Genomic DNA, 24,751 nt, shown 5'->3' on the forward strand with positions numbered 1-24,751 from the left:
AGACTTTTGACTAACTCAGCCACTATCAACTAGCTGGAAACCTCTGCTGGTTCAGAGTGATAGAGCTACTGGCTCTTTTTTGGTCTGGGATAGACTGGACCAAAAGATGACTCCACTCCTGGAGTGAAAGCCAAGCAGTTGACATTCCTAACTCTGGAATGTCACCACTAGATATATGTCCCTTCCTCCTCCTATCCTGGATCTGGGTCTGACCCAGAACTGACTGGTGAGAAACAGAGTGCCGGTTGTCACCTTGCATGTCAGGCTCATCTGTGCTAGATTTGGGAACACTTTTTGTCAGGGTACATGGCCTTTTTTTGTGCCAGGATGTTCAGCACAGCCATTCCTTTCTACATCCTGTCCTCAGCATCTGCAGACTTCTCTACCTGTTTCCCTATGCCGACCTGGGTTGGAAAAAATCAGTTACTGTGATTTTTTCTTGGATTTCCCAATTAAGTCTTGGTCTAGTATATTTTTTAGATGTGTAGAGGACTCGTAGGTTAGAGTTTTTACTTATTCTTGTTCCACCTTCAGAAATCATCTAGCTTTCTTCATAGGATAGTTGATTTAGAATTATAAGGGACATTTGAGAGTATCTAGCATAGTGGTGTCAAATTCAAATAAAAAAGAATTCCTCTATGTTGACTTAAATTCCTGTATATTGTCTTCAAAACACAAATTAACTTTATGGTGTTATATTTTTTGTTAAATTATTATTAATTTTTATTATTATTTTGTTAAATTTATTTATTTTGTTAAACATTTCCCAATTAAATTTTAATCTGGCTTGGACCACACTTGGGAGTCTTGACAATCTCTAAGCCAGTCTAAGACCTTCATTTTATAGGCAAGGAAACAGGCCCAAAGAGATGATTTACTCAAGGTCACACAGTAAGAAGCAGAGTTGGGATTTGATGCCAGCTGCTCCACTTCCAAATCATTATTTCACCTCTTCCTATTCAATTCTTTGTCTAATTCATTATCCATTTGCAGTTACTTTTTAAGATATGTTTACTGAGAATAACTCCATGGACTGCCCATCTAATAGTGTGTCATTTTCTGGCAACTTTATGCTTCCTCCATTTGGCTTTCCCTGTATGAATATCAGGCAGATTTCTTTTGAGTGACTATGGATCTTAGGGACAAGATTTCCTAGTATTCTGAAGGTTGGTGATTAAATTCTGTTCAGTGCTTTTTTAAGACAAGCACCTGGACGATCTTACCATTGTTGGACAATTTTCTTTTCTCTTTGTACTTTGTACAGGATGCGATCCATGATAGAAGGGAACATCTTTGGCAAGCATATGTCTTCTTGCTTTATTCTTCACCTGATATTAATGTTATAAGATTAGTAAACAAAGCAATCTTTGGTGGTCATATCTACCAAGCAATTTTATATGATCTTATCACATGCATGGGAGATACTTTGTTGGAGAAGAACCTTTAAAGCTTTATTTTGCTGTACTAAGTCATTAAATTTTTGTTATCAAGAAACATTAAACAACATAATCTTATGTTCTCTTCAGATTTCAGTCAGTCACATGACTATGAAGATATGGTTTGCTATAGAAAATCACCTGTGAAATACTGCCTATTACTGTCTCACATTTTCATGAAGGATACCCTTAATATGAATAGAAAACATTCTACCTCTGTCAGTTTCTCTTTTAAGACTGAGACTCCCTATCTCACCAGTCTTGATTCATCCCAATGCTTAATGGGGAGTTTTGACCTGCTCTGTCTCCAACTTGGGCAGGCTGACATGTTCTCTATTCAAGCCGTGCTCCCTTATTCATCCATACCCAATTTCCAGGGACTCACCATGTTTATGCTAAACTTAGTGTAGACACCTAATTGGCATGGTCCCCTGCAGATAAGAACCCTTGGACTCAAGTGATCCTCCAAACTCAGCCTCCCTGGCAGCAGGAATTATAGGTTTGTGCCGTCATCCTCAGCTAGCATTCTCATAAGAATGTAGGCAGGTTTCTCTCTTGAGAAAGCAAGCAGGTGAACTGGTGGTTGTCGATGTCTTTTTGGTCTCACTTTTTGGTACCTTCCTCTTTTTGGAGATGTCTTCTTGAAAATTAATCTTTATTCATATAAAATTTTGATACTGTTAGCCTGATACGAGGCTAATTAACTTTTTCAATTAAAAAACTATTTTCTCTTCTCATCTCCCACCTACTAAGGGAAACAAATTTGCACATTGACCATTTCAAAAAACTATGTCTCATTCTGCACCCTGATTCCATCACCTATCTGCAGGAGGTAGTAGCTTCATCTTCTTGATGTGCCATTTTTCACTTTCTAGTTCATTGAGTACTGAGACAGGAGAATTCAGATGTGGTTGTTTCATTGTTATTGATGATGAACATAAATTTCTATAATAACACAGACAAATCTGTTCCATTTCTTGTCCTCTTTCTAGCTTCATCTGCAAATATTTTTTTAGATTATCTAGATTTGAAACACTAAGATTTTTTGAGGTTTGCTTTTCCCTCCACTACTTTTCACTGTTTTGTGAGGCAGTATGGCTCATAATCTTTTGTCAGCTTTTTCCATAATGTTTTGCAAATTGGACTGTATTTAAGACAATGTTGTCTCTGGTTCCCATTTATCTATGAGGTCGGTGTTTGCTGGCTGAGGCACTTTCCAGGCTCTTTATCTCTTCATTGTGGTGATTGCATTATTTAAACATCTCTGATAAATGGTAATCAAAGTCAGTGTCTTTACCTTTGACTGTTTCTCATTTTTTAGATTTAACAGCTTGTTTAGGTCAGGTTGAAGATGTTGTATTGTGTTGTTATTTTTATCCTGTCTTCTAATTTGGCATTGATTTTGAACGTTGCTCTTGTTTGACTGCAGATTTTGAAAGCTGATTCTGAAAATATTCATGTTAGTAAAATTTGTTTTCTTGATAAGAAATAGTTCATTTCATTTTTGTGATGGCATTCAGTGCTTGATATGTCAAAAGCCTTCAGACTTTTTGTCTTAAAGAAAATATTCATGATATATGTTCATGAAGTTTCTGAATAGTGTCTAAGCCATTGGTTTCTTTCAAGATTACTTAATCCCAAGCCCCAGTATACTTTTTGCTGTACTCATTTGTGCTCACCTTGGTGTTCAAGTCACCAAGTAGCAAAGTATGTTGACTGAGTTTGAAGGATCTTTGTAGAATTGCATTATTATTATTTCACCTCTGCAACAGGTATTGGTACATAAATGTATGATTTCCCTATGGTCTTTTTTTTTTTTTTTTTTGCTTTTACCCATCTTAAGCAGGGCAAATCAGGTAACAAAGTGACCCACTAAAATAATATTTCTTGTTACTATTGTGTTCATGACTACCAACTCCATTATTTGCCTTTTTTTGTGTTGTCTTGACTTTCTTTTAAAATTAAAAGTTTTTTTATGCACTTAATGAACAACATGACCATTTTCACATAAAAAAGAGGGTGGAGCCAAGATAGCAGAGTAAAAGCATGTACTTGCCAGAGCTCTTCCCTGCAAACCCAGCCAAATACCTGTAAAAAATTACTCTCAACAAATTCTGGAGCTGCAGAACCCACAGGATGAAGCAAATCTCCAGCCCAAAACAGTCTGGAAGGTTGACAGGAAGCATCTATTGAGTCACACTGGGAGTAGAGTGCAGTCCAATGTGGGCCATCCTGGCATAAACAGGACCTGAGCAGACCTTGGGGGACTGAATCTCTGGCACCCGTGGTGATTTTCAGACTTCACAACGCCAAAATGCTCAGGACAAATTGGAAGGTCAGTGGAAAAAGCCTATGGGACATATGTGAGAGAGTAGAGTGTTCTTGCCCCAGCCTCAGGATGGCAGAGGGGGCAGAGGAGCCTGCAGCAACCACAGCAGCACCCTGAGCAGCAGCAGCAGCTGTTTCTGGAACTCTAGGCCCATAGAGTGTAGGGGGATCAAGTGGCTGACAGTATACCTTCCCACCCCTACTGGAAGAAGAGAACTACTTTGACAAAGAGCTCAAAAGTCAAGTAAATGTCAGGGGAAATATGCAAAAACCAGAAAAAGAATCATATTTATAGAATCTTACTTTGGTGATAAGGAAGACCAAAATATACAACGAGAAGAAGACAACAAAGTCAAAGCTACTTCATCCAAAGCCTCTAAGAAAAATATGAATTAGTCTCAGGCCATGGAAAAGCTCAAAAAGGGGAAAAATTGGGAGGAGAAATGAGAGCGATGCAAGAAAATCGTAAAACCGAGTTGACTGCTTGCTAAAGGGGACCCAAAAATGCTGAAGAATATAACACTTTAAAAGATAGACTAGCCCAGATGGCAAAAGGGATCCAAAAGGTCAGTGAGGAGAAGAGTGCCTTAAAAAGCAAAATTGGCTAGATGGAAAAGAATGTCCAAAAGCTACTGAAGAAAATAATTCCTTAAAGATTAGAATGGAGCAGATGGAAGCTAATGACTTTATGAAAAATCAAGAAATTATAAAACAAAACCAAAGGAATGAAAAAATAGTAGACAATGTGAAATATCTCATTGGAAAAACAAATGACCTGGAATATAGATCCAGGAGAGACAATTTAAAAATTATGGGACTACCTGAAAGCAGTGATCAAAAAAAGAACCTGGACATCATCTTTCAAGAAATTATTTTTAGGGTATTTGTTTAGTTTCTGATTAATTTTTGGTTTACATTTCCATGGCCTTTGATTACATATAATTTTTATTGCATTATGATCTGAGAAGGATGCATTGACTATCTCTGCCTTTCTGCACTGGATTGTGAGGTTTTTATTCCCTAGTACCTGGTCAATTTTTGTATATGTGCCATATACTGCTGACAAAAAGGTATATTCCTTTCTATCCCAAGTCATTTTTCTCCAGGAATCTAACATATCTAACTTATCCAGAGTTTTATTCACCTCCTTCACTTCTTTCTTGTTTATTCTGAGGCTAGATTTATCAAGTTCAGAGAGGGGAAGGTTGAGGTCCCCCACTAGTATAGTTTTGCTGCCTATTTCTTCCTGTAACTCCCTTAACTTCTTCTCTAAGTATTTGGATGCTATACTGCTTGGAGCATATATGTTTAGTAATGAAATTGCTTCGTTGTCTGTGGTGCCTTATAGCAGGATATAGTTTCTTTCCTTATCTTTTGATTAGATGTATTTCTGCTTTTGTTTTGTCTGAGATTAGGATTGCGACCCTTGCTTTTTTTACATCAACTGAAGCGCAATATATTCTGCTCCAACCTTTTACCTTTACCCTGTGTGTATGCCCCTGTTTCAGATGTGTTTCTTGTAAACAACATATTATTGGGTTATGGTTTTTAATCCATTCTATGTCTCCATTTTATTGGAGAGTTCATCCCATTCTCATTCACAGTTATGATTACTATCTGTGAATTTCTCCTCCTCCCGTTTATGCTTTTAGTTCTCCCTTCTCCTCCACAATAGTTTTAATTTTTGTCCACCACCTTCCTCAGTCTTCCCTCCCTTCTTTCAACCCCCCTCCCTTTTAATCCCCTTTTCCCTGGCTACTTCTTCCCTCCCTTTTAGCCTCCCTTCCCTTTTCTTTCCCCCTTCCCCTGCTACTGCCTATAGAGCTAGTTGTATTTCTATACTTAACTGAGTTTGTTGTTCCCTCCTTGAACCTAATCAGATGAGTGTAACTCTCAAACAATGCTCATCTTCCTCCCCTCTTTCCCTCTACTGTAATATATTTTTGTGCCTCTTCCTGTGATGTAATTTACTTTTTTCTGACTCCTCCATTTCACATCTTCCATTACAATCCCTTCGCACTCTTAAATCACATTTTTTATCATGACATCATTTACTTTATACCACTCCCTCTATTTATATATGTCCTTTTTATATATCATAATAAGTATACAATTTTCAAGATTAACGAGTATCATGTTCCCTTATGGGGATATAAGCAGTTTGCCCACATTGAATAACAAGTTTTTTGTTTGTTTTTTTTTCCCTTTTACCTTTTTTTGCCTCTCTTGAGACCTGCATTTGAAGATCAAATTTTCTATTGAGCTCTGGCCCTTTCATCAGGAAGATCTGGAAATCCCTTATTTCATTGAATGTCCATCTCCTTGCCTGAAATATTATGCTCAACTCTTCTGAGTAATTGATCCTTCGTTGTAGTCCCAGCTTCTTTACCTTCGATCTTTTAATGTAGAAGCTGCAAGGTCCTGTGTGATCCTGACTGTATGTAGCTCCTCGATATTTGAATTGTTTCTTTCTGGCTGCCTACAGTATTTTCTCCTTCACTTGATAGTTCTGGAATTTGACAACAATATTCCTTAGTGTTTTTAGTTTGGGATCCCTTTTAGGAGGTGAACAGTGGATTCTTTTGTTGACTATTTTGCCCTTTGGATCTAGGACTTCTGGGCAATTTTTCTTGATGATTTCTTGGAAGATATTGTCCAGGCTCTTTTTTTTTATCATGGCTTTCTTGTAGACCAATAATCCTTAGATTTTCTCTCCTAGATCTGTTTTCCAGGTCAGTTGTTCTTCCAATTAGATATTTTACATTTTCTTCTGTCTTTTCATTCTTTAGATTCTGTTTGACAGATTCTTGATGTCTCATAGAGTCATTAGCTTCTATTTGCCCAATTCTGATTTTTATCAGATTGTTAACTTTTGCATTCCCTTTTCCATCTGTCCAGTTGTTCCTTTTAAGGAGTCATTTTCTTTGGTTAGGTTTTGTACTTCCTTTTCCATTTGTCCAGTTGTCCTTTTTTAATTCTTCTGTGATTTCTTTTTTCATATTTTTAAAATCATTGGTCAGTTTTTCTTCTATTTCTCTAATTTGGCTTTTAAAATCCTTCTTGAGCTCTTCCAAGAAGGCTCTTTGTGCTTCAGGCCAGTTCATATTCCCTTCTGAAGTTTCAGATGAGAGTACAGTCTCAATGCTGACCTCTTTGGTATTCGTGTTTTGGTCCTTGTGCCCATAGAAAGATTCTGTGGTCTTTTTTTTTCTTCTTTGCTTCTTACTCATGATGATCATTCTTTTCCTTTTTAAAGTAGATCACTACTTCTGGGGCACAGGGGACTCTGTCCCACAGTGCTTGTGCCTAAAACTTGAGCCTTTGTGTGTTATGGCCTCTGGTTCTTTCAGCTGACATCAAGAAAATATCAAGGAAAATGGTCCTGATATTCTAGAATCAGAGGGTAAAATAGATTTTGAAAAAATCCACTGATCACCTCCTGAAAGGGATCCTAAAAGGAAAACTCCTAGGAATGTTGCAGCCAAGTTCCAGAGCTCCAAGATCAAGGGAAAAATATTGCAAGCAACCAGAAAGAAACATTTCGAGTATTGTGAAAACACAATCAGGATAATACAAGATCTAGCAGCTTCTACATTAAGAGATTGAAGGGGTTGGAATATGAGATTCCAAAGGTCTAAGGAGCTCAGATTAAAGCCAAGAATCACCTGCTCAGCAAAACTAAGCATAATACTTCAGGGGAAAAATGGTCATTCAGTGAAATAGAGGACTTTCAAGCATTCTTGATGAAAAGACCAGAGCTGGATAGAAAATTTGACTTTTAAATACAAGAATCAAGAGAAATATGAAAAGGTAAACAGGAAAGAAATCATAAGGGACTTAAAGTTGAACTGTTTACATTCTTCCATGGAAGGATAATATCTGTAACTCTTGAGACTTTTCTCAGTATTAGGATAGGTCGAGGATTTTATATATATATATAGACAGAAGACACAGGGTGAGTTGAAGAGGAAGGGATGATATCTAAAAAATAAAATCAAGAGGTGAGAGAGGAATATATTGGTAGGAGAAAGGAAGAAATAGAATGGGGCAAATTATCTCTCACATAAAAGAGGCAAGAAAAAGCTTTTCAAATGAAGGGGAAGAGAGGGGAGGTGAGTGAACCTTACTTTCATTGCATTTGGTTTAAGGAGGGAGTAACATGTACACTCAATTTGGTATGAAAATCTATCTTACACTACAGGAAAGTTGGATGGAAGGGGGATAAGTAGGGAGTATGGGATAACAGAAAGGAGGGCAAATGGGAGGAGGGGGTAATTAGAAGTAAACACTTTTGAGGAGGGACAGGGTCAAAAGAGAGAATAGAATTAATGGGGGGCAGAATACTGTGGAGGGAGATATAGTTGGTCTTTCGTAACATGACTGCTGTGGAAGTGTTTTGCATAACTACACATGTATAATCTGTATCGAATTGTTTGCCTTCTCAATGGGGATGGGTGGGGAGGAAGGAAGGGAGAGAAGTTGGAACTCAAACTTTTAAAAATGAATGTTAAAAATTGCTTTTACATGCAACTGGTAAATAATATATTTCAGGCAATGGGGTATAGAAATCTATCTTACCCTACAAAAAAATAGAGAGGATGGGGATAAGAGAAGGGAGGGATACAATAGAAAGGAGGGCAGATTGGGGGGAAGAGTAATCAGAATGCATGCTGTCTTGGGATGGGGGGAGGGGAGAGATGGGGAGAAAATTTGGAACTCAAAATCTTGTAGTGTTGAAAACTAAAAATAATAAAAAGAAAAATAGAAAAAAAGAGGGTTGTATATGACACTGTGAACTTAAATTATGTACAGCTTATTTACAAATTTATATTACATATATTTTTTAAAAACTTGCTGTGATCTGACTTTTCTAAATTTTCTTCTGTTCTTTTGTGTTTTTTAAATCTTTAATTGATACTTTTTCCTTTCTTGCATTATATGACCTACTTTCCCCTACAATCAGTGGTGTCCTGGAGCCAGCTCATATTAGTTGGCAAGAAATAATTGTTTCAGAAATTTTGTGAACCAGTTGTTAAACACAGCCAGAACACAGTTCTATCAGCTTCTGCACTAGTAGTGTTATTTATTGCTTTAAAAGTATTGGTGACAACTGCAGCAGAGTATATTTTCAGTACATTTGTCCATTTTAAATTATGACTTTAGTAATGAATATTTGAAAGTGAATTTAATTGCATTTTGTTCTGCTAGTGCTAATAAAATGCTGAGGAGAATGTCCAAAGCAGCTTCAGAGTTGTTAGAAATTTTTCCTAAAATAATTTGGCCCTTTAAAAATCATTGATGGCAATTATCAGTTGTGAGTCAATTTCTGTAACAGAATAAATTTATTTTTAAAACATATTTGAACAAAATTCTTCTTATTACCAATCTAAAAAAAATCAAACCATATTAGAAGCTGTAGCTAAAGAATTTGAAGTTAAAATTGTTAAAATTTGTCCAATATTGGGACTTAGATGTATAACATGTAGCTTATGAGCTGCTGTTGCTGTATGGCACTCACACCGTACATTATATATGTATTTTTTATCTTTTTTTCCTTATTCTGGTTTGGCAAAGAGATTGCAGTCAGTCCTCAGTGTTTGTGTGTTTAATTTGTACAACTTCAAGCACTTGCATAATTTTATTAATAACCCCATTTTCACTTTTGCATTGACAGTTGTGCACATTCATGGCTATGCACAGTAGAGAAAAAAATGAGAATGGCATTATGCATGCAAATTTGTAGAGCATCTGGTACCTTATTAAGAGCTTTACTGGTCTTGTTCATCCTACTGTTGTATGAGTACTTCATGTGCATTTGGAGTGTTGGAGGTGATGTCAAAACCTCACCAGTCTTGATATCTTCCAATAGCAGTGACTAAAGTCCCAGAAACCTCTTCCTTGATGTTCAGATGGAGGCCAAAGTAGAGAGGTTTACAGCTGTGTAGCAATGTCTGAAATATTTTTTATAAGATGATAGTACAAAAGGTTACAGAACTCTAGAGAATTATTAGTGAGAAAAAATGTTTTGCATGTTACCAGTTTTATTTTGTGTAGTGCATTTTATGGGTTATTTCATGGTTACTATGTTAGGGAAAGTGCATATTATCAGAATTAATATTTTGTTATAAAGACTTTTATGTAGAAAAGTAGATTTTCAGTAATCTCAAGTGAAAGATTTTAGTTTATGGTGATTGTGGGGACCTCACCCACTATTTCCCATAGGTTCAGTGTATCAACAGCTATGTTTTTGACTTTAGCACCATTTTCTACGAACACTACCTCCACAAAACTTGAGAATTTACTATATTTTCTTGTAAGACCTTTTTCAATGATTGATATTGTTGAAGAATTTTCATTGTTTTCAACTGCATTTCTGTAAAAAATCAACTAACATTTAGAAAGCATGAAAATTAAAATCAAATCTCTGAAAAAATGTTAAGATTGATACTAGAAAACATTAATCTCAAGTTGAATATTTGATTAAGTCAGATAAGCTTGGAGATTCCATTTAATAAAAATAATAAATTGAATGCTCTTCTTAGGATTATGTTACTAGAAAATACATTTTGACCTAACTTAGATCTTTTATCAAACAGAAACAACTATGGAAGCATTTAAGATTATTTTATTAGAACTGTCTAAATCACCTTGTGAAAAATAACTTAATCATGGATAGTTGATAAGAAAAAATTGTAGAATTTAAGTGAAATTTCAAAACATGAAATTGATTGGAATGATTTATGGGATTTTATAGTTAATGTGGAATCAAACATTGTTCCAATCCCTTACAAGCTATACAAAATGCTAAAAGCACTAGTGCTAAAACTGAGTTTTCAGTTTAATTAGTATAATTTGTATGACATCTAGAAATAGTTTAAGACTAGACCATATGTCAGATTTAATGACAATAAATTTATTGGGAAAAGAGTAAGAAGATTGGAATGCAACTTCACTTGTCAAATCATGTCTGAATTGCACCTATAGGTTGGCTATGAGTACAAGAGTATGGGGAAAAAGACCAACAAAAGCATTCTGTTGACTATATGAAATTTATAATAAAGAATATTTATTTTAGTTATATATTTATATGTATATATTATAAAATACAGTATAAAATAAAAATATAAAATGTAACAAAATAATAAAATATGACATGTTTTATTAATATTTATAAATTGTGTGCTACACATCCTTTATATTGGTAAAATTTATAATGAATTTATGTCCATATCTATGTGTAGATAGATAGATGCATACTTTTTTTTTTTTGAGAACTAGTTGTTAGACATTTAATAGCACAACACTGCCTACAGCTTCCCCCTGCTTTCCAGCTAAAAGCTATGCCTTGCAAAAAACAAGTGTCGTCAAACAAGACAAATTCATACAACGGCCCTCTCAAAATGTGTATCTCATTCTGTATCTCTAGTCCATTGCCCCTCTGTCAAGAGGTCAGAAACATGCTTTTATGGAGTAGTGATTGGGTCTTTGCATTGATCAGTGGTCTTATGTTTTTCAAAGTAATTTTCCTTTATGTTGTAGTCATTGTATAAATTGTTTTCCTAGTTTTATTCTTTTTGCTATGCACCACTTTACATAGATCTTATGCCAAGTTTATCGAGTTTCTCTGTATCTATTATTCCTTTTGTCATTTCAACTAATAGTATATCAACTAATTGGACAAATGAATATTGGACAAACATCGCATATTTAGTGTGCCAGCAGTTAAATTGACTGTAGCCAATCTAAAAATAGTCTTGTCCTTAGGACTTTCTGCTCATTTTCACACTATTCTTCTGCTATTGAAGAGAACACAAAGGCTTAAAGACTGTATTTTTCATTTGTTTATGGGTTATTATGGCTTAAGGGTTTATTACTTAATGACCAACCATGCTGCTGGTCATGGAATTTATTGCCAGAATAAATAAAAAATAAAAATGAATAACAATACAATAAAACATAGATAACATTTCATCTTAAAACTAAATCAGTATACAACTTGCAGGGAATACCTGTGTATTGATTAGTGCCCCCCATTTCTCACTGATTTTGACAACATTGCTCTACACCATAATGATGCCTCAAAGTAAGATTTTTGTTGAGTTCAGTTAGAATTTGTATAACTCTTCTATATCTTGGGACTTGAAACTTATGGATTAATACTTCTCTCTGAGAAAACTACCAACCGTTCTGTACTTTGTTTGCTCAACATTCACCTCATTGACTTGCAGTCGGTGAGTATTTCTGAAGCCCCATTTTGACTTCAATGACATTCACTAAGTTATGATATCATATAGCATTTTCCATGAAGTTCCTTGACCAGTCAGTCCTAAGATTTATATTTTCTCCTAGGTGTTGGTGGTTGATCAACTCAGCATGAGGATGCTCTCATCCTGTTGTAAGATGACAGACATTATGACTGAAGGGATAACAAGTGAGTATATACACGTCAGATTTGTAATATTTATAGGTCTCTTTCTAATTGTAAAGGTCTTCATAGCAGTATGGTATAATAGTTTATGAAACTGTGCTGAAAAGCAATTAATTTTGAAATGATCATTTCCCCAAAAGAAGTTAACCTGTACTTTTCCTCTCCACTAAAAAAGGTCTAATGGAATCACTGGTGTAATATAGCAACTACTATTTTTTTTTCTGCCCAGAGACAACAGGTTGACTGTTTTTGGTATAAATAAATGTTTAGAATTTATAACAAATTATTATTTAGTTAAATTAATTAAATTTATAACATAAATTCTAAATATTTATTTATACCCAGTTATTTAATATAATTTAATAATAATATTTTATATGTAAAATATAATAGTGTATTATTATATATATAACATTATAAATGAAAATTTAGAAATTTTTCAGGATAAGAAACTTGGATAAATTTAAATTGAGAGATGCCCCCAAAATGATATTTAGCCTGTAATTTTCAATCATATGACTGTGAAGAATGGCGCTGATGTTGTAATTCTATTGCTTTCTATACAATGGGACCTTAAACTCTCTCATTATATTATGGTGATGGCTTTTAGAAAACTCTTCCTTTTAGGTAAAGGAGACAGCTGGATCTTCTAAAAGCACCTACTTTAAGCTTTAACAAAATGAGGTGGGATAGTCTTTGAGCTTCTTAGAGGAATATTGTGATGTTAAATCTGATTGGAATATGATTATTACTTATAGAGTTTCCAAAGGGGATCAATGAGATTATTAAATAATGGTTAAGAAATAAACTATACAAGGAAATGTTAAAGAAGAATTGGGATTATTTTTATGGGGAAGAGAAATAGAGAGATAATAATATTCTCTGGATTGAGATCATTACCTTTGATGGTAGTAAGTAAATGGTGTTATCCAGGACAGGGCCTCTGTAAATGAACTTAAATTCCACGAGGAATTATTCAGATGAGACAATTTAATTCAGTAAATAACTATTAAATACAGACTGTATGCAAGATGTTGTACTAGGTGTGAAGGCGAGATAGAAATTGAAAACAGCTCCTTTACTTCACATCTATTGGACTCTTTAGGCATAAAGCTTGAAAAAACACACATTATCAGAGGGTAGTATAGCTTTTTTTTTTAGAGGGGAGGAAAGGGTAGGTAACTGGGGTTAAGTAAGTCTATTAGAATGTTTTCAGTTCTATGATGAAGCTATGTCATATCAATTTCCTGTGTGGGATAATTATATTTTATCATTTAGTTGTTGAAGATATCAACAAGCGTCGAGAGCCACTGCCCAGTCTGGAAGCTGTGTATCTCATCACTCCCTCTGAGAAGGTAAATCTTTCCCAAAAAAAGTTTGAATCGAAGTCTCATATCTGTACAGCATAAGTTACTTGGCATTTCTAGGTTAAGCATCTACTTAACATACTGCATTTATTCAGCTTGCAATCCACAAATCAGTAGGAGTAAGAAGAGGGGTGGTGGGGGTGGTGGTAATATGTTTTAAGTAAGCTTAATGAGATTTAGCAGCTGTTTAAAAAAGCCATAGGTGGGCTGTCACAGTTCTAGTTTATTTGTTTAATTTTTTTTTTTTCAGAGAGGCTATGTATTTTTTAAATGTTGGTGAAATTCCTTCAGTTTCTGTATAAGCTGTCTGGGTTGTATTAGCAGTAAAAGCCACCTTAGCTGGAATATTCCACTACTAGACAATACCACAGCTTACATTTCTTATGTTCTGAACTGAACCAGCTCTTGAGAATTGGAAGACTTTACTCTTGACCTCATTGTTCTAGAATAGAATGAAAGCCTTTGCCTTCTTTGTGCTTTTGATAAATTTCTTGAGAATCATACAGGGATGGGGAACCTGCAGCCTTGAGGCCACATGTGGCCCTTGATATCTTTGAGTGTGGCCTTTTGACCCAGTCCAGGTTTTACTGAACAAATTCTTTTATTAAGGCAATTTGTTTTGTGAATTTTGGATTCAGTCAGAGGGCCACACTTGAGGACCTAGAGGGCCATGTGGCCTTGAGACTGCAGGTTTCCCACCCCTGTCTTAGAACTAAATTTAACATAGATTAGTTATATAAAATTTTGTACTAAATATTCTTTATTTGTGAAAATTCACTGACCTGTTATTATTTTACATAGTGACGGTTACATATTTTATTTACCTTCAGAATTTATTTTTCATTACCTTTCTCTTCCCTGCCCATAGTCTGTCCATTCACTCATCAGTGACTTTAAGGACCCACCAACTGCCAAGTATAGGGCTGCACATGTGTTTTTCACTGACTGTAAGTATGCCACATCTTAAAGAAATAATAGTAAAAAATCCCTTTCATGTTTGTCTTTACCATGTATACCAGCAATCCTCTCATCCAATGTCAAAACTGTATAGCAGAGAAAATACTAAAATGATGCAAAATTGTAAGTGATAATTGTTGTCATTCTTTGTTCTAGGTTTTTATTTTCTTCAGAAGATACCTTAGGCATAAAAGTTAGAAGAGACCAACAGGATTATTTATTCCTTCCTTACAGCACTAATACACAGGATACCAGTTCTACGGATAATGGATTTAATTTAACATTGACACAAATATCCCTGATTCTCAGTCTGATTTTTAATGGCATTTTTTTCATTGTTTCTTTTACAAACCCATGTCACCTTGAACTACAACTTTCTAATGGTTTATTTCTAGACTTTCTAAAATCATTGCACAAGAGATATTTCTAAAATGAACTTTCTAAAATGAACATCCATTGATTCAGGTAGTATCTGTTCTCCTTTACTTGGCTTGGAGCCTTGTGGAGAAATAATGTAATTGTGGATTCTGTTAATGGTAGGTAGTAATATCAAGCAGTGTGGCGTAGTAGGAAAAGTGTTGGACTTGGTGTCAGGAGAGGCCTGGTTTCATATTCTACTTAATGACATTTGTTAGCTTTGCAACCATAGGCAGATCACTTAATCTCCCGGAATCTCAGTTTCTTCATGTGTAAAGTGGGAATAAAAACACCTACAGTAACCACCTCACAAAGTTATTGTGAGGATAAAAGAAGACACTAGATATGAAGTGCCAAGATTACATTAAAGCATTATGTCAATTTTTATTCCAGTCCCTACATAAGGCATGGTATTGTAACTAGCCCAGTTCATTCACAAATGGGAAATAAAACTCTGCAACTAAGAAAATGGAAAATTCATAGCAACTTTATATTGTTAGAAGGTAATTTCAGAACATGAGTGGGAAAGGCATCAGGCAGATTGTATCTATATGCCTATTGCTTGCTTCTGTGAAGTTAAAATTTTTTACTTAAACCAAAAGAGTTATCAGTAATAATCAGTAATCAATAATCAGTAATACCAGATTGTACTTGTATTTAGTGGTTAGCTCTTTAGTATTTGGAAGAAATGATTGAATGATATTACTAAAGTGTTACCACATTCTGTGTTGTAATACTGTTGGGTGTTGACATTCCTCAGCAGTAACTTACAAAGTGTCTGTAATGTGCCAGGCACTTCTTTATAAATTATAATTTTTTCTTTATTCCTCTTCCAGTACTACCTCTGCATCTTGGTAATAGCAGCTAGAGGGCTGGCCTAGAAGCCAGGTAGACAGAGGTTCAAGTCCTACCCCAGAAACATATGGTTATATGGCCAGGCAGATCATTTAATTTCTCATTGAATCAGGCAGCTCTCTAAGACTACAAGTTTTTTTAAATTAGATTTTATTTTTTTCCCAATTAAAGTTCATTTTCTTTTCTTCCCACTTCATCCCTCACACCAGTGGAAAAAAAATAAAAATAAAATTCTTATAACAGATTTGAAGTAAAAAAAAAAAACCCAAATTTCTGTATTTACTATGTCCAAAAAAATGTCTGATTCTGCACCCTGAATCCATCACCTGTTTGTCAGGATTTGGGTAAACATACTTTGTCATTGGTCCCCTGGAATCACAGTTGATCATTGCATTGATCAGAATTCCTAAGGCTTTCAAAGTTGTTTGTTTTTAGAAGTATTGTTATTGCATAAATTGTACCTTTACTCATTTCACTCTGCACTAGTTCTAAGACTACCAATTTGCAGAGAGCTTGCTGACCTGCATTGGTAGAAGTATTTGTCCTTATCCAGGAGTTCTCTATACCAGTGCCGTCAGAGGTCCAGTCCCTGTCCCTTCTGTTCTTTTTTCTGATCTTTGATGCTAGTCAATTTTCATTGAATCTCAATAGATAAGTTTTTATTGCCATTTGGATATATGTTATACATTGTGGATGTTAGGTTTTTAGGGTCTGATGAACATATTAGTTGTTTATCAAATGATATTAAATGTTAAAGTGACATATTAAATCTTGAGTGACGTTACTGTTCATTTGAAGCACCTGGAATGAACCCAAATTATTGTTTATTATTGTGACACACAATTATTGTTGTTCTTTTAGCTTGTCCGGATGCTCTGTTTAACGAGCTGGTAAAATCTCGAGCTGCCAAGGTCATCAAAACTCTTACAGAAATCAACATTGCATTTCTTCCGTATGAATCCCAGGTGAGTACAAACAGAAATTATACATAAAAACTACTGTACTATAATGATTATTACTTCATCAGAGCCTCTGGCAGATTCTCAGAAAATGTCAGAAAAAAAATTCTTTTACAGAAGTTGAGGAAGTCATCCTGTGAATTTGTTACATGGTTCATAATTTAGATAGTTTGAGAATTGATACTTATGTAACAGAAATAATATTAAAAAGATAACCATCTCCTCCCTGTCTTGCTTACTAGTCTTAGGCTGTTTCTGAAGTCAGGCTTACCCTTCGTTATACTTTTGTTTGTGTGCCCAAAGCCCTCCTAGACACTCCTGGTAGTTATTGGCAATGTCCTTCAGCACTACTTTTGAAGTACCAATAAGAAAGAGCAAGAGGGGGATCTGACCAAGCTCATCTGTGGCAAAGGATCTTGTTTATACAGAGCAGTAATTTCAGCTTATCACGTGTCTAAGGAACAGATGGCAGTTATCAGGCCCCTCTCTTAACTCTTTAAATGCCAGATGTCCAAGCAATAAGGCATTGAGGTTGGAGACAATAACTGTGTTGAACACTGAAGTCAAGTTGTACTAGAAGAGAATATCAAGAATTGGTTTCCTATTGGGGCTTGCTTTACCCAATAAAAAAAGAATTTACTGATCTCTGAAATCTTTTACACCACAGAATAAGTGGTTTGGAAGTATTAAATCTCCATAGGTCAGTCTGTAGAATTCACCGAGTAAGCTCTGCTTACAAAGGTTAAAAAAAATTAAAACGTAAGGCATTTAATGCTGTCTTCTTTTCTTCCTCATCAGTCTTGAATGGAAAACCTATTCTCTTGAATGAGAATTATAATGCTAATAATATAATAATATAATTTAATGTAAGAATGCTTTTAGAAAGCATTCTTTACTCTGGGAAGTAAAAGTACAAGTATAGTTACTTCCATTTTATGAAAGAGGAGACTGAAACCCAGAGAGGTTATTACTTGCCCAAGGTCACACAGATGTGAATTATCAGAACCAGCATTCAAATTCAGTTCATGTTTTCTTTAATTCTTTTTCTTTTTTAATTTAAATTTCGACTTTTAATTAAATCCTACTCTAACCAAAATCTTTATTTGTCCAAAGTTTGCAAAATAACTCGTACTACTACTCTAGTTAATCATGTTGATTTTGTTTTCTTTTAAAACAAAAACAATAAACTTTCATTTCACTTTTAAGAGTTTTTCACTTTTAGGTTTTTGTCTCCTTGGTGTTATCATAAAATCGGTAACTGACTTCATGTTGATAGGCAGTGAGGCTCAATTCTAGTGACACAAAGTCTTTCCTAATACTTCAATTCAAGACTTCTTGGCATGTTCAGTGAGACAATTTTTAAGACCTTTAAACTCTGTGGCATAGAGAAGTCTCTCCTCAGATCACTACCCAAGGCTGTTGTGGCCTGATCACATTTCATACACTACAACCTTCTGGCTTTGGCCCCACAAGTTTTTCAGCCTCTTGGGGAATTTTTGTATCTGTTTTTGCACCCAGCTTCTTCTAGCTCTGTTCTCCAACATGATTTGTCCCTCTCTTTCTTTTTTTTTTTTAAAACTCATGAGTCCTGAAACAAAGTATGTTGAGCACAGCCTTATTTTAGCGCCCCTAGCCATAATATATTTTGCAGGATTTAAAAAAATGAAAAAGTAAAACAAATTCTAATCGTTTTTACAGCTAAAAGCAATCTGTTTTAAGTAACTGAGGATAAGGGAGTAGGAATCCACATAACAAAAGACTAAACAAGTATTTCAGGAGAAGATTTAAATGCTCAGAGAATATGGTTCTGATTACATTCTATTTTCTTTTTTTAATAGAGTATGGACTGTTGTTACATTTTTATGCAAAGGCTACTTTAGTTCTTCCATTCAAATCTTACTCTTTGGAAAATATTGGGATGAATATATATCTTTATTTATTTAAGGTTTCCTCCCCATTGGCAGAAAGAATGTTGTCTAATAATCTTTATTCTGGATATAAGTACTATTCATTGCCCTTTTTCAGGTATATTCCTTGGACTCTGCTGATTCTTTTCAAAGCTTCTACAGCCCACACAAGGCTCAGATGAAAAATCCAATCCTGGAACGACTTGCAGAACAGATTGCAACTCTGTGTGCCACTTTGAAGGAATACCCAGCTGTACGATATCGAGGGTAAGATGGCATATTAAGCGTCCTGTAATGGAAGTTAGGGGATTCCTCTCCATTCATTATTATTATCTTCAGTTTTCTTTATACAAACACACTTATATATACACATACATAAATATACATAGGTACACATATAGATAATTATTATAGTATATATAATACATACATACATATATACATAGACACATCTATATGATATATTTTTTTAAAGTATGGCTATAGTTTGGAAAGATGAACAATTGGTTATAGGGAAAGAGGTTTCTACACTTTATTAAACGTATGATATTTAATGAACAGGAATATGGGCTGAGAAATAGTTAATGAGGTAAAGGTTACAAATTTACTAATTAAAAAAGAAATGTCCATGCATACTTCTATATTACCTTAGAACTCAGGATGATGAGAATGAATATGGTAATCATTCAAGTGTCAGATTGAGGGGTGACCACTCTATATAGGTTACATGTGAGAGTGGTCAACATTAAAACCTTGCTGCATACATTTTATATTTATTTATCTGTGTACATGTTATCTATTTATATGTATGCATGCAAATGTATATATATCTACATACATGTATGTGAATGTGTATATGTGTATGTGTGTATATGCATATCTCAGATATTGTGGGTTCAGTTCCAGACCACTGCAGTAAAGTGAAAATCCTCATTAAAGTGAGTCACACAAATTTTTTGGGTTCCCAATGCATATAAAAGTTATGTTTATACTATACTGTAGCCTAGCAGTACTTTTATGTCTTTAAAATATGTTTACTATAAATTTAAAATACTTTATTGCTAAAAAATGCCAATCACCACCTGAGCCTTCAGCAAGTTGTAATCTTTTTGTTCATGGAGAATCTTGCCTCAATGTTGCTGGCTGCTGACTGATCAGGGTGGTGGTTGCTGAAGGATGGCTGTGATAGTTTCTTAAAATGAAACAGTAAAGTTTGCCTCAGTGATTGAGTTTTCCTTTCACTTGAACACTTAGAGGCCATTGTAGGGTTATTAATGGGCCTAATTTCAATAGTATTGTGTCTCAGAAAATAGAGAGGCCTGAGGAGAGGGAGAGAGATGTGGAATGGCCAGTTAGTGGAGCAATCGGAATACACACAACATTTATTGATTAAGTTTGCCATCTTAGATGGGTGTAGTTTGTAATACCCTGAAACAATTACAATAGTAACATCAAAGATTACTGATCGTATATCACCATAATAGATATAATAATAATGAAAAAATTTGAAATATTGCGAGAATTATCAAAATGTGAGAGACACAATGTGCTCACATGCTGTTGGAAAAATGGCACCAGTAGACCTGTTCAATGCAGAGTTTCCCCAAACCTTCAAATTGCAAAAAGCACAATATCTGCAAAGCTCAGTAAATCAAGGTATGTCTATATATATTTGTATTTATGTGTGTGTATATATACGTATATATACACATACAAATATGTGTGTGTATATATATATATATATATACACATATGTACATATGCCTACATATATACATAATCACACACATAAATAGATATAGGAAGATCTTAGGGTCAACCAGTGTCATGTGAATTCTGCATAGATTTGTCACGCTTTCAGTTTGCAGCTAAACCTGTTAGCATATTCATTCTCATCATCTTGAGTTCTAAAATAATCCAGGAGTATGTTTGGATATTTCTTTTTAAAATGATTAAAATAATCACTTTCAAATTAACCATTTTTATCAAAGCTCAGTGCCACTTATTAAATATTACTTGTTTAATAAACTGGAGAAACTTCTTTTCCCCTAATCAGTTGTTTTTCTCTTTCTCTCTATCTCTATCTCTCCATCTCTCTCTCTCCATCTCCCTAATCTCCTAGACTTCTGTAAACATCAAAGTTACTGACTACTCTTGACTTCTCACTTCTAAAAACAGTCACACTCTTCAACTTCAGAATATACCTATTAAAAGTCTGTGCTTTTGAGGTATCTAGGTGGCGTAGTGGATAGAGTCAGGAATAATTGGATTTGAATCCTTCTTCATACACATAGTAGCTTTATGACTGGGCAGGCCACTTAAGAGAAGAAGGAGCCAGGAAAGGAACTAGAGAAGGACTGGTGAGGGAGAAGAGAACTAAGTGAGATGAGTAACTGAAGCAAAGAAGGGAGAAAGTATCCTTTTGCAATAGTAAGTCACTAATGTTAAAGGATTGAGAGATCAAAGAAGACAAGGATAAAAAAAGACTATTGGATTTGATGATTAGGAGGTCACTGGTGAACCTTTAGAAAAAAGTTTTAGTGAAGTGATAAGAATAGGAGCCAACATATAGGGGGTGAAAGCATCAGACATAGACAAGTTTTTCAAGGAATCTAGTAGCAGTAAAAGACATCCAAAAGAATGGGATGGTAGCTAGATTTATTGGGTAGAATGAAAAAGGCCCCAGAAGAGGTGTGTTTTTTTTGTTTGTTTTTGTTTTAGGATTAGAGATTGCTAATGTTTATATGCAGATGGGAAGGAGCCAGTAGAAAGGGAGAGATTGAAGATACAAAAAGAAAGAAAGGTTCATTGTTGGACCAGGATCCTGAAGGAGTCAGGAAAGATTAGGTTTCAGACAGAGGAATTAGCTTTAGCATAGATACCTTTTCTTCTGAAACCAAAGGAAGAGGAGAGACTAGGGGATGATGATTCTGAAGTTTTGAATAGTGAAATACAGGGTACTGAGGAATCTCATGTTGATTACACGACTTTAGTCCTCCCACTGAAGTAGATTTATTAGATAATCTCAGCTGGATCCTCATTGCTGCTCAGCAGTCCTAATCTCCTCTTACCAGTTTCCTATCTCATACATCATTTTATATTCCAAACCTTTCTCCTGTCCTTTCCTAGCCCTAGTCTCATCTTCCATACTTACAGCAGGTCATTAAATACTAAATAGTAATTGTTTCTCTTTTACCCAGGAACCTTAAGGGTCTTCTCCTCCCAGTTTGATTTTTTTTTTTATTAAAGGGGTCATCCCTTGAGCAACTTCTTAAAGAAGCCTATTCATTGAATAGGTGTATCTCACTCAAAGTGAAAATGCTATAATAGGACCTTAGCCTGAAAGGGCCAGGGTCTCACATGGCATTGTGGGCTATCTGCACCTATCATCAGGCCACTGGACCCAGATGGCTCAGGAGAAGAAAGTGAGTTTGGTGACCTTGCACAGCTCTCCCTCACTCAAATCAAAGTCAGCTGCAAGTCATGTCATCATCTTGATGCCATGGTCCTCTTCGAGAATGAAGGACAAACATAACAACAACATAAAGGACCCTGTTGAGATCAAATGTAAAAAATTTGTAATAATATAAATCAGCTCAGTTTAATAAATTTCTACAGTCAACAAGTCAACAAACATTTACTGTGTGCTAAGCGCTAGAAATACAAAGAAAAGCAAAACAAAAAAACCAGTCCATGCTCTCAAGGAATTCAAGAATCTGATGAGAGAGACAACATGCAAACAAATATACAAATAAAATATATATTGGATAAATTAGAGACACTCTTAATGGGAAGGCACTACCAATAAGAGAGATTGGGAAAGGCTTCTTGCTAGAGGTGGGATATTAGCTAGGTCCTGAAGGAAGTCAAGGAAGCCAGGAGATAGAAATGGGAAAGGATAACATTCCAAGCATGAGGGGGCAGCCAGTGAAAATGCACAGAAAAGGGGAATGGAATATGTGAGGAACATCAAGGAAGCCATTGTCACTGGATCATAATGTATGTGGAGTGGGGAATAAAGTGTAAGAAGGCTGGAGAAGTAGAAAGGGGCCAGGTTTTGAAGGCCTTTAAAAGTTAAACAGGATTTATATTTGCTCCCGGAAGCAATAGGGAGCTGCTGGAGAGTATTGAATTAGGATGAGGGGTGATATGGTCAGACCTGTGCTTTAGGAAAATCACTTTTTCTGATATATAATTTATTTATTTTTTTGGTTCTTAACATTCACTTTCACAAGAATTTGAATTCAAAATTTTCTCCCCATCTCTTCCCACCCCCCACCCCAGGACAGCATGCACTCCCATCCACCTCTTCCTCCAGTCTGTCCTCCCTTCTATTACTCACCCTTTTTCCATCCCCCTTCCCCTCTATTTTCCTAGAGGGCAAAATAGATTTCTATACTCCATTGCCTATATAGCTTCATTTCCAGTTGCATGCTAAAACAATTTTTAACATTCATTCTTAAAGCTCCAAGTTTCATGTTCTCTGTATCCCTCCCCACCCACTCTTGTTGAGAAAACAAGCAATTCAATATAGCTCATACATGTATAACAATGGAAAGCACTTCCATAATATTTATGTTGTAAAAGACTAACCACATTTCCCTCTGTCCTATCCTGCCCTTCATTTATTCCATTCTCTCCCTTAATCTATCTTCCCACAATAGTGTTTGCTTCTGATTATCCCTTTCCCCAATTTGCTTTCTCTTCTGTTATATCCTCTTTCCCCTTGCCTTCCTGCAGGGTAAAATAGATTTCCATATTCAACTGAGTGTATGTTATTCCCTCTTTAAGCCAAATCCCATGAGAGAAAGGCTCAATTATTCCCTTTCTTCTCCCTCCTCTTCCCCTCCATTGTAAAAGCTCTTTCTTCCCTCTTGTATGTGAGATGATTTGTTACATTCTGCCTCTCCCTTTCTATTACTCCTAGTACATTCCATTCAACAGTAAATTTCATTTTATTTTTTAGGTATTCTCCCTTCATATTCAGCTCACCATGTGCCCTCTGTCTATGTGTGTGTGTGTGTGTATACACACATACACATGTGTATACATACATACATGTACATACACATACCTACACATATATAATATACACATACATACATACCCATATTCCCTCTAACTACCCTAATACTGAAAGAGGTCTCATAAATTACAAATAATATCTTTCCATGGAGGAATGCAAACAGTTCAACTTTAATGAGTTCCTTAAGGCTTCTCTTTCCTGTTTACCTTTTCATGTTTCTCTTGATTCTTGTATTTGAAAGTCAATTTTTCTATTTAGCTCTGGTCTTTTCAACAAGAATGCTTGGGGAGTCCTCTATTTCATTGAAATTCCATTTTTTTCCCCTGAAGTATTATACTCAGTTTTGTTGGTAGGTGATTCTTTGTTTTAATCCTATCTCCTTTGATCTCTGGAATATCATATTCCAAGCCCCTTGATCCCTTAGTGTAGAAACTGCTAAGTCCTATGTTATCCTGATTGTATTTCCACAATATTTGAATTGTTTCTTTCTGACTGCTTGTAATATTTTCTCCTTGACCTGGGAACTCTGGAATATGGCTATAATATTCCTGGGAGTTTCTCTTTTTGGATCACTTTCAGGAGGTGATTGGTGAATTCTTTCCATTTCTGTTTTACCCTCTGGGACTAGAATATCAGGGCAGTTTTCCTTGACAATTTCTTGGAAGATGATGTCTAGGATCTTGTTTCGATCATGGTTTTCAGGTAGATCAGTAATTTTTAAATTATTTCTCCTGGGTCTATTTTCAAGGTCAGTTGTTTTTCCAGTGAGGTATTTTACATTGTCTTCTATTTTTTCATTCTTTTGGTTTTGTTTTATAATTTATTGGTTTCTCATTAAGTCATTAGCTTTCATCTGCTCCATTCTAATTTTTAAAGAACTATTTTCTTCAGTGAGCTTTTGAACCTCCTTTTCCATTTGGCTAATTCTGCTTTTTAAAGCATTCTTCACTTTTTTGGCTTTTTGGACCTCTTTTGCCAATTGAGTTAGCCTATTTTTAAAGGTGTTATTCTCTTCAGCCTTTTTTTGGGTCTCCTTTAGCAAGCTGTTGACTGGCTTTTCATAATTTTCTT

The 24,751-nt window shown here is 35.2% G+C and overlaps 1 protein-coding gene across 4 annotated transcripts in view; it reads left to right on the plus strand.

Annotated features, from left to right (window-relative positions):
* The window catches only part of STXBP1 (syntaxin binding protein 1), a 103,639-nt gene that overhangs the window by 38,371 nt on the left and 40,517 nt on the right, over positions 1 to 24,751 (plus strand). For all 4 annotated transcript variants that reach the window (XM_072632502.1, XM_072632503.1, XM_072632504.1 and 1 more), the window contains exons 3-7: positions 12,114 to 12,195; positions 13,471 to 13,547; positions 14,428 to 14,506; positions 16,650 to 16,753; positions 18,773 to 18,921. In XM_072632502.1, coding sequence (XP_072488603.1) covers positions 12,114 to 12,195; positions 13,471 to 13,547; positions 14,428 to 14,506; positions 16,650 to 16,753; positions 18,773 to 18,921 — 491 coding nt within the window. The remainder of the gene's footprint in view (positions 1 to 12,113; positions 12,196 to 13,470; positions 13,548 to 14,427; positions 14,507 to 16,649; positions 16,754 to 18,772; positions 18,922 to 24,751) is intronic.

Source organism: Notamacropus eugenii, chromosome 1 (genome assembly GCF_028372415.1).
Source record: "Notamacropus eugenii isolate mMacEug1 chromosome 1, mMacEug1.pri_v2, whole genome shotgun sequence".
Classification (NCBI taxonomy): Eukaryota; Metazoa; Chordata; class Mammalia; order Diprotodontia; family Macropodidae; genus Notamacropus; species Notamacropus eugenii.